Source organism: Rattus norvegicus, chromosome 20 (genome assembly GCF_036323735.1).
Source record: "Rattus norvegicus strain BN/NHsdMcwi chromosome 20, GRCr8, whole genome shotgun sequence".
Lineage (NCBI taxonomy): Eukaryota > Metazoa > Chordata > Mammalia > Rodentia > Muridae > Rattus > Rattus norvegicus.
This window is the reverse complement of record NC_086038.1, coordinates 21511986-21526470: the sequence shown is the minus strand read 5'-3', so window position 1 is coordinate 21526470 and position 14485 is coordinate 21511986. Positions and strand designations below refer to the sequence as shown.

The 14485-nt window shown below is 44.5% G+C and overlaps 1 protein-coding gene across 1 annotated transcript in view; it reads right to left on the bottom strand.

The window, feature by feature from the left end:
* Reep3 (receptor accessory protein 3) overlaps window positions 1-14485 on the bottom strand; it is an 82444-nt gene that overhangs the window by 48668 nt on the left and 19291 nt on the right. Inside the window, exon 2 of the mRNA NM_001106386.2 lies at window positions 913-985. Coding sequence (NP_001099856.2) covers window positions 913-985 — 73 coding nt within the window. The remainder of the gene's footprint in view (window positions 1-912; window positions 986-14485) is intronic.

The following is a 14485-nucleotide window of genomic DNA, read 5'->3' as shown; positions in this document are numbered from 1 at the left end:
ATCATACATATACACACATACTCATATACACTCACACACACTCATATACACACTCACACATATACACACACTTATATACTCACACTCACACACATGTATATCATACACACACATACATACTCATATACACTCACACACACAGTCACACACACACTTATACACATACACACATACACATACACACTCACACACATACACTCTCACACATAATATACATATACACACTCACACACTCATACACACACTTATTCACTCACACACATGTATCATACATACACACTCATACTCACACACATAAACACACACACTTAGACATGCACACATACACACATACACATATCATACATACACACTTAGACATGCACACATACACACATACACATATCATACATACACACTTAGACATGCACACATACACACACCACACGCAGCAAAAATAAAATAAAAAAAAAATCATGATGAAGAAGTTTGCTTCAAGCCTGCAATAGTCTAACAGAGATGAGGTAAGGGGCTTTGTGTTTAATCAAAAGTGGGAGGACGACGGCCATGAAAGAGGAGGCTTTGTGTGACGAGATACTCTCTCGGCGCATCTGTAAAATTCAAGGCTAGAAAACTACAGCCTGTGTCCAAAGAACTTTGGCCAGGCACACAAACCTTAGTCCACTGTGACTCAGGCCACTAGGAGCCCACCGTCACTGCTCTTGGGAACTCCAAACTCCAGGAGCCAATGGTCAACGGAGGCCACTTGAAGCGTTATGGTCAGTTAAAAAAACGTCATTTTAAAAAACAGTTATTTCCACAACAACACTCATATCACCGTTAGACCAAACCCATCGGTCTAACTCTCTAAAGCGGCAGGGTTTCCCAAGGTCTGTGTTCACAGCAAATGAGGATCACGGAAACTTTACTTACATACTCCTTGACGTTTTTCGTCTTCACGGCTTTGTAGGAATAGTACGCCGGATAGAGCATTCCGAACACCAGTCTGCAAGGGAAAATTCGATTAATTCGATCCAGCAGTGCTTCTAACAGTTCAAGATTTAACTCAGGAAACGTGTAAGGATGGTAACACTCAGAGGGCTGCAAAGTCACGTGGAAACCAAGTCTACCCTGAGAAGCAAAGTGGAAAACACATTTTAAAGCAAAAAGACAATTTTAATGATTTAGATAGTGGCTTTCATGGTAATAAAAAAAATCTTTGCTTTGTGGGGAGAGAAAAAAAAACTTTAAAGTATATTTTTCTCATCACCTCCCCAAATATTTTTTCCCTGAAGAACACTAAAAAAAGGGAAAAGTAGGAAGACAAAGGTAAAAATTGTCCCATCCCTGGCAACTGGAGAGAATCCCACCTTTATTTTGACAGAAAGAATTCACTCTTACATGTGTAGATAGCAAACTCAATGCAAACAAATACAATGTTGTGGGAAAACAACAGCAGCAGCAGCAGCAGCAGCAGCAACAACAACAAGAAAAAAACCCTTCACAACTCAAGCTACCAGCCTGAGCAGCGCTGGCTTTTACATATGACAGAACTGAGAGGCACTACTCAGTATTAGTAAGGAAATACATTAAAATAACTAGGCATGGGGGAGAAGCGGGGTGGTCTCTCTCTCTCTCTCTCTCTCACACACACACACACAGAGAGAGAGAGAGAGAGAGGATCAAAATCCACTGTACAAATATAACCCTAAGCAGTTATAACATTAAATTACCAATAGGACTCAAATGCACTCATTAAGATTAGCAAGCCCATAGGGAAGGAATAAACAGATATGTCACGAGAACAGGCCTTCCAGCTAATGTCTGTGTTCCGGACAGGATGCCTGCCCTTGAAAGTCACTCAGTACTAGTATTGCCAATGTCACGGATTCCCACAATATTTATAAACGTTGGTGACTCTCTGAGTCTTTGGCATTACATCCAATACTGTGGCAAACAGTTCTCAAAATCACACTTCCCGAAGTAACCTTCACCTACCTCAAGATACCACCCGGGAGATGACGTCATTCTACGTTCTTACATAATCGACTCCTATCTGATTAAAAGCTATGCCGGATGAAGAAGAGAATAACAGCGACAACAATGATGATAACAATGTGACAATATCCTGAGTTAGTACTCAGTTTTTGAAGAACACCCCACCCCCCATCCCCCAGACAGGGCTTCTCTGTGTAGGCCTGGCTGTCCTAGAACTCACTCCACAGACCAGGCTGGTCTCAAACTCAAAGGGGCCGCCTCACCCCCCCCCCCCCGCCAGGGTTTTTTGTTATTATTTTAAACAGCCCTGTTATCTTAGAGGTAAGGTTTACAGAAGTTAGAAAGTATATAAATAGTTCCTACATATTCCACACGCAGCCCCCCACTATGATCTTACAGAGCGAGCCTAGCCTTCCTTTGTTTTCACGTAGCATAGGTAGCATCAGTACTAGGTTCCAGGCTCCCAGCAGGCACAGGACACTGTCACCTTCACAGCTCTCGATAGCCTGGACGCATCATACTTTCCTTGATGCTAAAGCCATCATGATGGTGTATGGTGTACACCATGATGGTCAGGTGTACGGTGGGATGTTTCTCTATTCACCATTAGCCAGAGGCATGGGTTTAGTGGAAGAAACCGCAGAGGCCAGGTAATACTGTTATCACAGTATATCTAGGGCACTTATTAGCCATGGAAATCAGTGTTTGTGTTAACCTTGACCAGTTTGCTGTTCTGTTAGATTTTGCCGCTGTAAAATTTTGTTTTGTTTCTTACGATGGAGGTCTTGCTATGGAGCCCAGGCTGGCGTTGAGCTTGCAACCTTAAGCCTCTGCCTCTAACTCCCAAGTGCCTGTGTTAGATAGATGTGTGCTATCATGACCGGCTGTGATAGGGCTAGTTTTCTTTCTTTTAGAAGATTTTTTTTTAAGTGTGTGCATATGTGCGTAGGTGGACATAAGTAAAGGTGTCCCACTCAAGTGGGAAAAAAGCACCGTGACCTCTGGAGCTGAAGTAACAGGAGGTTGTGAGTCACCTGACGTGGGCGCTGGGGACCAAATTTGAGTCCTCTGCAAGAGCAGAGAGGACTTGTGACCGCCAAGCTAGCTTGCCTTTCTTTTTTCTCTCGTGGTACTGTGGGGCCTCTTACGAGTTCTCCATCACTGAGTTGATGAGTGTGTCTTTCTCTGAGTAAATATTTACATTTCTATTTTTAGCTCACCCACAGCTTTTATATTATATGTGTTTATTTTGAGACCTGTGCTTTCCTGGTGGTTTCCTTAGGCCTTGGTTTGTGGCTTCAAGTCCCCAGGTCAGAAGAACAATGGCGAGTTCTCTCCTTCACCACTGACAATCTCTGCCTGGCCTAGCAACAGAACCCGGCGATTGCCACCGACCAGAACTGACTCCCAGTCTCCGGTTCTGGGAATGTTTAGCATTGCCACCAAGCCCAGGGCTTTTAGAGTACCATCAACCCCCCCTGGAACGTTGACTGCAACTGTCTGAGGGTAAAACAGAGCTCAATTCCCAGGGCAGCCATTTGCTGACCCTGGCTGTGCACATGAGGAACAGTCCTGGGAATTCCCCACCACAGTTGTAGTTTAAAGTGTTTTGGAGATGCCATCACCATGAGATGACCACCAAGAACAGCAGCCGCAGTGGAGTACGGGCATCTGAAGCCTGGAGGACAAGCTGCGTGCTACAAAGGGCAGAGCTTGGAGAAGTGACCCAAGCCCTCGGAGGAGCCCAGAAGAACGTGAGTGGATCCCAGACATTCGATGGTTGGAGTTTGCTTTTGCTTTTTATTGTGACTGCGCCCTTGTATTTTTCCCTCTCGAAGGAAGAAAGTATTTTAGTGAAGTCCACAGTTAAAAGACTTTTGAATTGTAAAAGATATTGGACATTCTAAAGGGATTGAACTTTTTTTTTTTTTTTCTTTTTTTTGAAGCTGGGGACCGAACCCAGGGCCTTGCGCTTGCTAGGCAAGTGCTCTACCGCTGAGCTAAATCCCCAACCCGGGATTGAACTTTTTTTTTTTTTTTTTTTAAAGATTTTATTTATTTATTATATATAAGTACACTGTAGCTGTCTTCAGACACACCAGAAGAGGGCATCGGATCTCTTTACAGATGGTTGTGAGCCACCATGTGGTTGCTGGGAATTGAACTCATGACCTCTGGAAGAGCAGTCGGGTGCTCTTAACCGCTGAGCCATCTCTCCAGCCCGGGATTGAACTTTTAATATGTAAAGACTGTGGAATTCTTGAAGTTATTTAGATCTTGGGGATGAATACGAAAGCGAGGGCTGAGGCTCAATAGTGATGTGTTTGTATGTCAGGTTGACAAGGGGTCAATTGTACTGGCTGATTTTGTGTGTCAACTTGACACAAGCTGGAGTTATCACAGAGAAAGGAGCCTCAGTTGAGGAAACACCTCCATGAGACCCAGCTGTAAGGCATTTTCTCAACTAGTGGTCAAGGGGGGAGGGCCCAGCCCATTGTGGGTGGTACAGTCCCTAGGCTGATGGTCCTGGGTTCTATAAGAGAGCAAGCTGAGCAAGCCAGAGGAACAAGCCAGTAAGAAACATCCCTCCATGGCCTCTGCATCAGCTCCTGCTTCCTGCCCTGCTTGAGTTCCAGTCCTGACTTCCTTTGGTGATGAACAGCCATGTGGAAGTGTAAGCTGAATAAACCCTTTCCTCCCCAACTTGCTTCTTGGCCATGATGTTTGTGCAGGAATAGAAACCCTGACTAAGACACACACTCACTCTCTCTCTCTCTCTCTCTCTCTCTCTCTCTCTCTCTCTCTCTCTCTCTTAAAAAAACAAAAACCAACAAAACAATCTCACGGCCAGGAATACCCTGGGCTCATGTCACCCAGCTGACATTTTGGCTGGTCCCAATATGCTCTTCTGCGTTGCTAGCAGGGAACATTCTCATGGACCTGCCACACTACTGCGCTCAAGGATGTCCCTTGCAGACCAGCTCTGTGGGAACTCCTCAGAATATAACTGAAAACCACTGCCTCATACAAACCATCTGTTCCAATGTGGACCCTCACTATGTCTCCAGTATTTCCCCTTTGATCCTGGGCATAGCTTCCTGCCTGCAATTCACACCTCCTAGCTTTTTCTTCCCAAACTCTTGCTTTTCTTTCTGTTTTATTCTTGCTTAATTAAGTCACACAGTTCCTCCGAAGCGTCTACCTTCTTATATAGAACATCTGAATTATGGACATTCTGAATTTTATGGAAATCTTGGCCCGACTTTAGTCATTCTGTATTTAGTACAGTAATTTTAGATGGTATAAAGTATTATTTAGTACAATATACACTTGGCTTCCAAAGCAGATACTTTTCTCAAATATAGTAAAAATTTGGTATTGATACTCTGCCTACAGATGTTTTACCCTTATTTAATTTTGTTTGTTTGTTTGAGACAGGGTCTCATTATGTGGACCAGGTTGGCCTCAAACTCAGATATCTGGAGTGCTGGGGTTAAAGGTGCCTGACTTAACCTCTATACTGAATAGAACAAACTGAAGACATAGATTATCCCTAACACCTCTTCTTTGAAATAACAATACCCAATATTGTTTCTCATTTGCAACTTGGGGAAAGAGTCAAGTGTCTTTATAAATAGTGGGGTGGGTTTTAAGGACGGAGCCTCTGTTTACCTCACAGGTTACTACAGTCCAATGTGAACATGGCTGGGTGACTTATTAGGAATGTTAGCAATGTCTTCTAGAGGGTGTTTTTGAGGGAGGCGTTATTTCTTTAATGAGTGGGGTCTACTGTAAGGTCTGTAACCTGGGAGGTCGGGCACAGAGCCAAGGCATGCAGAGTTATAAAATGAAACTGCATGTTAGGAGACCACCTCCAAGACCAACTGAAGCTTTACAAAGGGAATATTTACTCCAGATAAAATTCATGTAGAAGTTTGACTTTTTAAAAAAGTTATATGGGCAGAAAGAAAGAGTTACTCATTTCCTCTTCATCCTATTTCCACCTAAGGAGCGAAAACTTGGCCAAGATACTCAAGATAGCCTACGCCTCCAGTAAGGCAAAGTGGCCCCTTCAATTGTGTGAATTGAAAAACTGACATGGTTAAACACACACACATACACACACACACACACAGAGAGAGAGAGAGAGAGAGAGAGAGAGAGAGACAGAGACACAGAGACACAGAGACAGAGATAGACAGACAGAATGACAGACACACAAACACACAGGCTTTCACTGTTTAGACCAGCCTGGGCTATCAGTCTTAAAAAACACAACAAACGGGGTTGGGGATTTAGCTCAGTGGTAGAGCCCTGGGTTCGGTCCCCAGCTCCAAAAAAAAAAAAAAAAAAAAAAAAAAGAAATCAAAAAGTGTCAAAAAACACAACAAACAAGCCAGCCAAACAAATAAGCATTAAAATTAATTTTATGCATATGAGTGTTTTGCCTTCATGTATGTTCGTGTCCTATATGCATGTCTGGTACCCTTAGAGGTTAGAAGAAGACATTAGATTCCCTGGGGTGCAGTTAGAGTTGGTTGTGAGCTGCTGTGTGGGTGCTGGGAATTGAACCAGAGTCCTCTGCAAGAGCAACAAGAACTCTTAACTGCCAAGCCAAGTTTCTAGCTCCCAAATTAGGAGTTTAAAAACACGACAGACAGGGACTGGAGAGATGGTCCAGTGGTTAGGAGCATTGGCTGCTCTTGTAAGAGAACCCAGGTTTAGTTCCCAGCACCCACAGGACTCCAGTTCTAGGGGATTTGACCTCCCTCAGCACCAGGCATGCGTGTGGCATTCAGGTAGGTAAAATAATTACATACATACAATAAATCTAAAATAATTTAAAAAGTAGAGTAAAGGTTGGATTAAATTAGTCATGCCTACATACAAGGCCAGTGGATATTACAGTTATCCTCAGCATCCACTCCCCTAAAACCTTTGTATCACAAGTTCCACCTCTAATTCTGTAAGGGATTTCAAATTGCAGACTGTTAAAATTCTTTTTTTTTTTTTTTTTTTTTTTTTGGTTCTTTTTTCCGGAGCTGGGGACCGAACCCAGGGCCTTGCGCTTGCTAGGCAAGCGCTCTACCACTGAGCTAAATCCCCAACCCGACTGTTAAAATTCTTATGTCACTCCTTTCAGACTCAAACACGTGACATTTTATTATATTAAAGGTCAAAACTAAACAAACAAACAAACAAAAACAACCCTAATGAGACTAGAGGTTAACTAAAATGGTAGAAGTAATATCAAATAAAGGAAATGAACTATAGAATCAAAAGTCAGAAGGGTGGAAGACGGCAACAGCAGGTTTGCCTGGATGAGTTACACCCTCAGACAGCAACACAAAACAACACTTACCAAGGAGCACTCAGCCTACTCCACAAGGGCTGCCTTGCTTGCACACAGACTGGAGCACGGTTGACAAACAACGGAGGTTCCTCCGCCAATAGACAGGCAGGAGCAAGCCAGGCCAACCTCGCAGTGGTTCTCCCTTCGGCCCCATTCCTGTGGTAAGGACACACCACTAGTTCTTCACCACACTCAATTCTGTGGTGTCCGCTTGGCTCATCAGCCTCATGCCAACAACAGTCTGAAGTTAGAGAGCTGCCTGAGACCATTACTACCTTGTTCTAAACCTTTATTCCTCCAGGAAGGCTCATCTTAGCACTAGATCGTAGGTTTCCGCTCCCTTGGGAGAAAAGGTTGTATTACATTTTACGTTTCTCTTGAAGTATAGAAACTCCTTCAGGAAGCCCAGAAACACCAGAGGGGCAGTGTAAAGGGCAGACACTGTACAATGCTTGTACCCTTGCTTGTGAAATTTCATGTGTGAGTTTTCCTTCTGAATTCAGTAACACAGTATAGTGCTTAGCACTTTAAAAAGTTCTGGTGAGTTTGTAATCTTAGCCCCGGGAGGTGGAGGCAGGTGGGTTTCTAGGATTCAATGGACACTTTCCTAGGCTACTTTGTAAATTCCAAGCCAGCGAGAGAAAGAGGCTGGTTTTTTGTTTTGTTTTGTTGTTTTGGCTTGTGTTTTTGTTGTTGTTGTTGTTGTTTTGTTTGTTTTTTGAGGCAGGGTTTCTCTGTGTAGCCCTGGCTATCCTAGAACTCACTTTGTAGGCTAGGCTGGCATCATAACACTTGTGTGCTCTGTGACACCCCCAAAATCCAACATACATTTAAGAATTCCATTCATTATCTACTTTACAACAATAGTTTTCTGATTTTTTTGCGGACTCTTTTCCCTCCCAGGGAAACTCTTTCTGTGAAGCCCCCTCCATCCTGACCCACCTCCAGCAGCTGCAGACGCACTGACCTGGGAAGGGGAGACTCTCAGAAGCCTAGGTGGAGGACCTGACCACCTACATCCTGCATCTAACAGGGAGGTGCGCAACAATGTAGCACTCACTCTCAGCTCCAGGGAGCCATCGTCCTGCACACTCTCATTTTGGATTAAAACTGACAATGAAGAAACAATAGGCTGTCAGCGGGGCAGGATGAGTTCAGTCCTAACTGGATTTATTATTAACTTTTTCTGAGAGGGTGTCACTTAACCAAAGCTGTCTCTCACTTGCCACCTTCCTGCTCAGTTTCCCTAGTGCTGGGGTTACACATGTGTGATAGAGTTACACGCGTGTGATGTTACCCCTGGCTCTAACGAGATGTAAACATTTCCTTTTGAGACTTTTTAGTTTTAAAAATGTGTATGCCCGGATGTGTGTTATACATCATGTAAGTTCAGTGTCCTCATAGGTTAGAAGAGGGATCCCCTGGGATGGTTGTAAGCTGTCATAGTCTGACAAGATTTCCAAAGCAGCGTGTTGTTCTGACTCCTGACTCTTGACTTGCACAAGTGATTGTGACAAAGCAAGGTACACAGGAAACTGAGACAGCAGTTTGAGAACCTTCAGGCAGGGTCTCGGCACCCCTCACATTCATGCTGGAGTCCAGGATGACCCCAAACCCGTGGTTTATCCAGCTTGCAGTGCCTCCATCTCCAAATACAGGAATTAGAGGTATTTGCCACTATGCGCAAATTTATGTGGTGCTGAGGTTGGACCACGGCTTTGTGCTACAGTCTCAGCTCACGACTTATAAATCTTTGAAACCAATCAATTTATGCTTTCCTATAAACAATGATTAGCGGCCAATTCAAGGTCAAGTGGAACATAATACGCTTGTTACAGTCCAGTGATGGCCTCCGGGTGAGTCACTGTACTATTGTTTTAGTGGCTAGCGGATGCGAGACCCCCGTTAAAGCAATGTGTGACTTCTGTCCTCACGGAGAGTAGTTGCCACAGTTTCTGCTCCACTACAGTTAAGAGGCTACAACCTACAAGAAAAACAGCAAAGAGGAGAAGCTGTGCTCACGCAGAAGAGAAGCCCCCTGAATGCTGAGTTCTAGAACGGAAGGTCCACGTTTAAAACCGTTAAGGATAGAAAGAGACAATACCACGCCTTGGGGAGACTTCGCACACGTTATCAAGAGCTAAGAAGCTTGGAATTTTCATGTTGTCAGAGCTAAACTTAATTTCACGCTGCCGAGCTTCAGATTTCTACTCTAAAAGGAAACAGAAAGCTAAAGGGAAAAAGAAAAGACCACACAGCACATCAGGCTCCACCTTCCTTTTTCCAGTCTCCCTCTCTGGCCATGCCCTCTCTCCTACCGCAAGTGCCTACTGCGTGGTAAACTGTAGCTCATGGAAAGTGCTTGTAGGAACGCTGAGGGGCTTGGGGGTTTAGCTTAGTGGGTAGCGAGCTAGTCTAGTGTGCACGAAGCCTTGGGCTAATTAATCTCCAGTACACCATACACAGGGGTGGAGGGTTCCTGGTATATGCCCACAAACCCAGGACTGGGAGACTGACTGTCAGAAGTTCAAGGTCATGCTTAGCTATTTAGTAAGTTCTAGGCCAGCCTGGGCTACCTACATGAGACCTCATCTCAACGGGGCAAAAATGTAGGTGATGTAAATGTTACTGTGTTTTTTCTACAAACCACACAAGCAACGCTCAGAGAGATTAAAGAGTCTAACATGGATGGATTCATCTAGGACGGGTTGACCCTGATACAGAACACAGGACTTTTCATTCTAAGACCTGCAACAAAACCCAGACAGAAGTCTGTATCACTTCACTACCACACGGCTCACTCCTCCCGTGTTAGCAGCTGAAAACAACATTTGGAAGTGGGTCTAAGCCATCGCTGATGAAATCTGCTAACAGAAAACTGTCCTGAAGAGACCCGAACCCAGTTTTAAAGCGGTGCATTCAATCTGCAGGGCCCATCCTTAGCTGGGAGTATTATTCATCAAGTTCCCAGGTTCCCATCAAACTCGTTAGGTGGCAGGACTTGAAGGGGTCACGGATTCCTCCTCACTGACCAACTCCTGACTCCCGAGTGAGTCTTTGCCCGGGAACTGTAGGCTTTATTTAGCTCTTTAAGCACAGGATCTGTAAAACCACACCTTCCATTAGCTTCCCCGACTTAAAGAGCATTTAAGAGTTGAGTTGTAATCTAAGGTTTAAAAAAAAAACCAAACCAGATCTGGTGAAGAAAAAAAAAAAATCATATACAAACCAGTTTTGAAATGTTGAGAAAATTTCCTTTCCTAAAATATACCCGACCGTGCCAGTGAAGCCGAGCCTCGTAAGGCAGGCCATATGCAGGGATTCGTGGTCTGCCGTTCACTCCCGCCAACTTCCCAAATGAAGTCAGGCCTAAAACTTCTGCCAACGCCGTCCATAAGACACTCATCCCACTGTACCTCCTAAGCTTCGGTCCCCTCCTGGCACCCCAGAAATCTCTGCTAGGAGTCCGCCGAGCTGACGTGAACTTAGCAGTTTGTTTTCAAATCATCCTTTATTATTATTGTTGTTGTTGTTATTATTATCATCATCATCCTAGGTTTTCCGAGACAGGTCTCTGTGTGGCCCTGGACATCCCTGGACATCCACCTGCCTCTGCCTCCCAAGGGCTGGGATTAAAGGCGTGCACTACCACTCGATCAAAGTATCTTTCAATTCTCCTTTGGACAGAACCAATCGCCGGTGGCAAAGTGTGTACCAGACTCTGCCGTGCCCTCCCTTGCCTACGATGGCATCTGTGTCCTCGACACCTCTGTCTTATTCATCATTTATTGACCTGCAGTGCTGGGGACTCAGCCTGGGGCTTACGGAGACTGATTTCTCTGCTCTTCACTCTTACTGGTTCTCTGATTTCTCAACGTTTTATTTTTACTTTTTTTTATTTTAGAGATGGTGTCTTGCTACGTAGTCCAGGCTAGCCTCAAGATCATGCTGGGTCAGACTGAACCTCCCAACTGCTTAGGACTGCAGGCGAGTATCCATTTACGGGATCTGGAAACCAAATCGTTATATTTTTGTGGTTCTTAAACCACTTCCGTCATTTCACTCACTCAGATCCTTCGAGTGCCTAACAGTAATTTCCCCCATGCCGCTCCCTACGGCTAGAACAATCTCCCTCTTCATGTTGAGAACCCCCTCCTCTCAAACGGCCTTTCATTGATGGGGTTGAAAGACTTGTCAGGGGCTGGAGAGATGGCTCAATGGTTAAGAGCACCAACTGCTCTTCCAGAGGTCCTGAGTTCAAATCCCAGCAACCACATGGTGGCTCACAACCATCTGTAATGAGATCTGATGCCCTCCTCTGGTGTGTGTGAAGACAGCTACAGTGTACTTACATATAATAAATGAATAAAATCTTAAAAAAAAAAAAAAAAGAAAGGCTTGTCAGCCCTTTTTTGTGAGATAGACAATAGCACACATTATGGTACCCAAACATATCCAGAACACAGTGATCAGACGCCATGAAGGCATTTTAACATGCTCTTGACATTCTCTTGAGGCAACTACCTGACTCGGGGACATCTAAGCAAGTCCTTTAGTCCAAGAACACCAGGGAGGTGGGAGCATTCTTTTCTATCTTGGACAAATGAACAGAAAAAGAAATAAACAGGCCACAAGAACTAGAGCACTGCCTAATTTAATCCTGAGTGCAGTCACTGCAGAACTCAGGCTCTTGGCTGGCTGACACCAAGTCCCCTCCTCTTGGAAAGCATTGCTCATGTGTTAGAAAGGGAAGCTTTGGATGACACCACACCACTGCCCCTCTGAAGAAAGGGTGCAGTCTCCCTCATTGCTAACTTGGTTGGGCACCCCCATTTCCTGAAAGAAACACAGAAAAAAAATCCTATAGAAATAGAGACAATAAATAGTAAAGCCATGTCAAAGTTCTTATGTCGGTCTCCCAAGTACAAGATTTAGACATTGATTTTACTTTAAAAGAAAAAGATTTGTCACCAGGGATGGTGGCATATGCTTTTAATGTCAGTACCATGGAAGGTGGATGCAGGCTGACCTATGGGTTCGAGGCCAGTCTGGTCATAGTGAGCTCCAGGTCAGGGCTATAGAGAGAGACCCTGTCTCAACAAAACAAAAAGATTTGTTTTTACTCGTGTGCGTGGTGTGTGTGTGTGGTATAAAGAGTGTGTGTGTGTGTGTGTGTGTGTGTGGTGTGTGTATGTGTATGTGGTGGGTATGTGTATGGTGTGTGTGTATGTGTGTGTGTATGTGTGGTGTGTGTGGTGTGTGTGTCTGTATCTGCCACCCCTAGAAGCCAGAAGTGGGTGTGATAGGACTTATAGGCCACTGTGAATTATTTGCTCTGCTTTGAGTCCAACTTGGGCCCTCTGGAAGAGCGGCAAAGGCAGGTCTAGGAACCAAGTCTGAATCTGTAGTGCCCACATTTAAAAGAAAAAAAAAGCCAGGTACAGTAGGGGCGCCTATCACTGCAGCAGTAGCCCCTCCAAGACAAACAGGCAGATACCCTGACCCCCAGGCAGTCAGTCTTGTCAAGTTCAGAGAGAGACCCTACCTGCGATAAAGCAGAGACCCATGAAGGAAAGTTCTAGAAGTCCTGCTCTGGGGTCCACATGCTCACACAAGCTTGCTCACACACACCAGCGAATACTTTTTTTTTTCTTTTTTAAGTATTTATAAACCTAGGCTGGCCTTGAACTCCTGAATCTCCTGCCGCATCTCTTGATTGCTGGGGTAGCAGGCACGCACTTCAGTTTTATGTAGAGTTGGGGATTGAACCCACGACTTAGTCCATTCAAGGCAAGCACTTTCCTAGCTGAACTCTGTCACTGCACCGGAAGGTATTTATTTTGACTTTGTGGGAAATTACCATTCACGATATTAAAACTAGTAATTTCTCTTCTTAACATCATTGGTTCTAAGGCCTTGGCTGACCATGGTACCTGTTAGGGTTTGGTTTCCATTGTAATCATAAAATTCCTCATTTTTTGAATGGTTTTAGCACTAGTATATTTAAGTATGTTACTAAAGACTTTTTTTTTTTTTTTAAAAAAAAAACCAGGGCTGGACTGCAGCTTAGTGGACAGAGTCCTTGTCTATGAAGCATGAGGCCTGGGTTCTATCCCCGGCTCTTCAGAAATAGGGTATGCCATGGATGCCTGAAATCTTGGCACTCAGCACGGGGAGGAAGATCCTGAGGGTCAGGTCATCCTGGGCTACAGTGAATCTAGAGCTAGCCTGGAATACATGAGACCCTGACTCAAAACTCCCCAGGGAGATCCTGTATTTTCTTTCGATTGTTACTGGCGAGGGGCCCCCAGAGACACAGTTCTGCTCTGGTTCTCTGGGCCGCTGGATCTTCAAGCGGATCTTTGTGCTTACATTTTTCTGAAGCTCTGTTCTAAAAGAGAGAATCAGGACAGTGTCTAAGTCAGTCTCTCACCAGGCACTGGATGGGCTGGAGATGGCAGAGTGCAGTTTCAGAACCTCCCACATCTGATGCACATGCATCCCACAGACTGTTGCTTACCCATCAGGAGATTGCTTAATGTCCCTTATAGCTACGGTAAAACAATCAAAACAAAAGAGCAGGAAAGGAAAGCCCAGACCCCAGTGTTCTCACGTTCGAGAATCTTTTTTCTTTAAATGCACAACCAGCTCTTTTCTAAGGCCAACTGTGAATGATCTCGATTTCTATTTGATTGTAAAGATTTAACAGTTTAATTTAAGCTTTTAACTCTTTCTCCAAATCCGTAAAGAGGGCTGAAATATGGTTTGGCATTACATAATGTTGCCACCTCCTCCTGAAACAGAGCTGAGCGCCTAGCAACAGCAGGGGGTCATCTCAGGAGAGCTCCGATTGCTCACTGGAGCATTCTCGACACAGATGCTTTCCTGGGTTGACCGTGCCCAACCCTGCTGAACACAGGCTGGGTGCCCTGCGTCCTGGACCACCTCATGAAGACTGTCCTCCAAGGGCAATCAGTAACTGATGGTCAGGGTGCCTCTACCTCTTGGTTACAACAACGCCAAATAAACTGTAACATCTGAAGGAAATACAAGTCCTTCATACAGAACCTTTTCCCTCAGGGATATAGTTTTAAATTTGTATTTATTGTTGCCATATGATACGTGTGAGTGGATGCAGGAGGACAATTTTGTAGT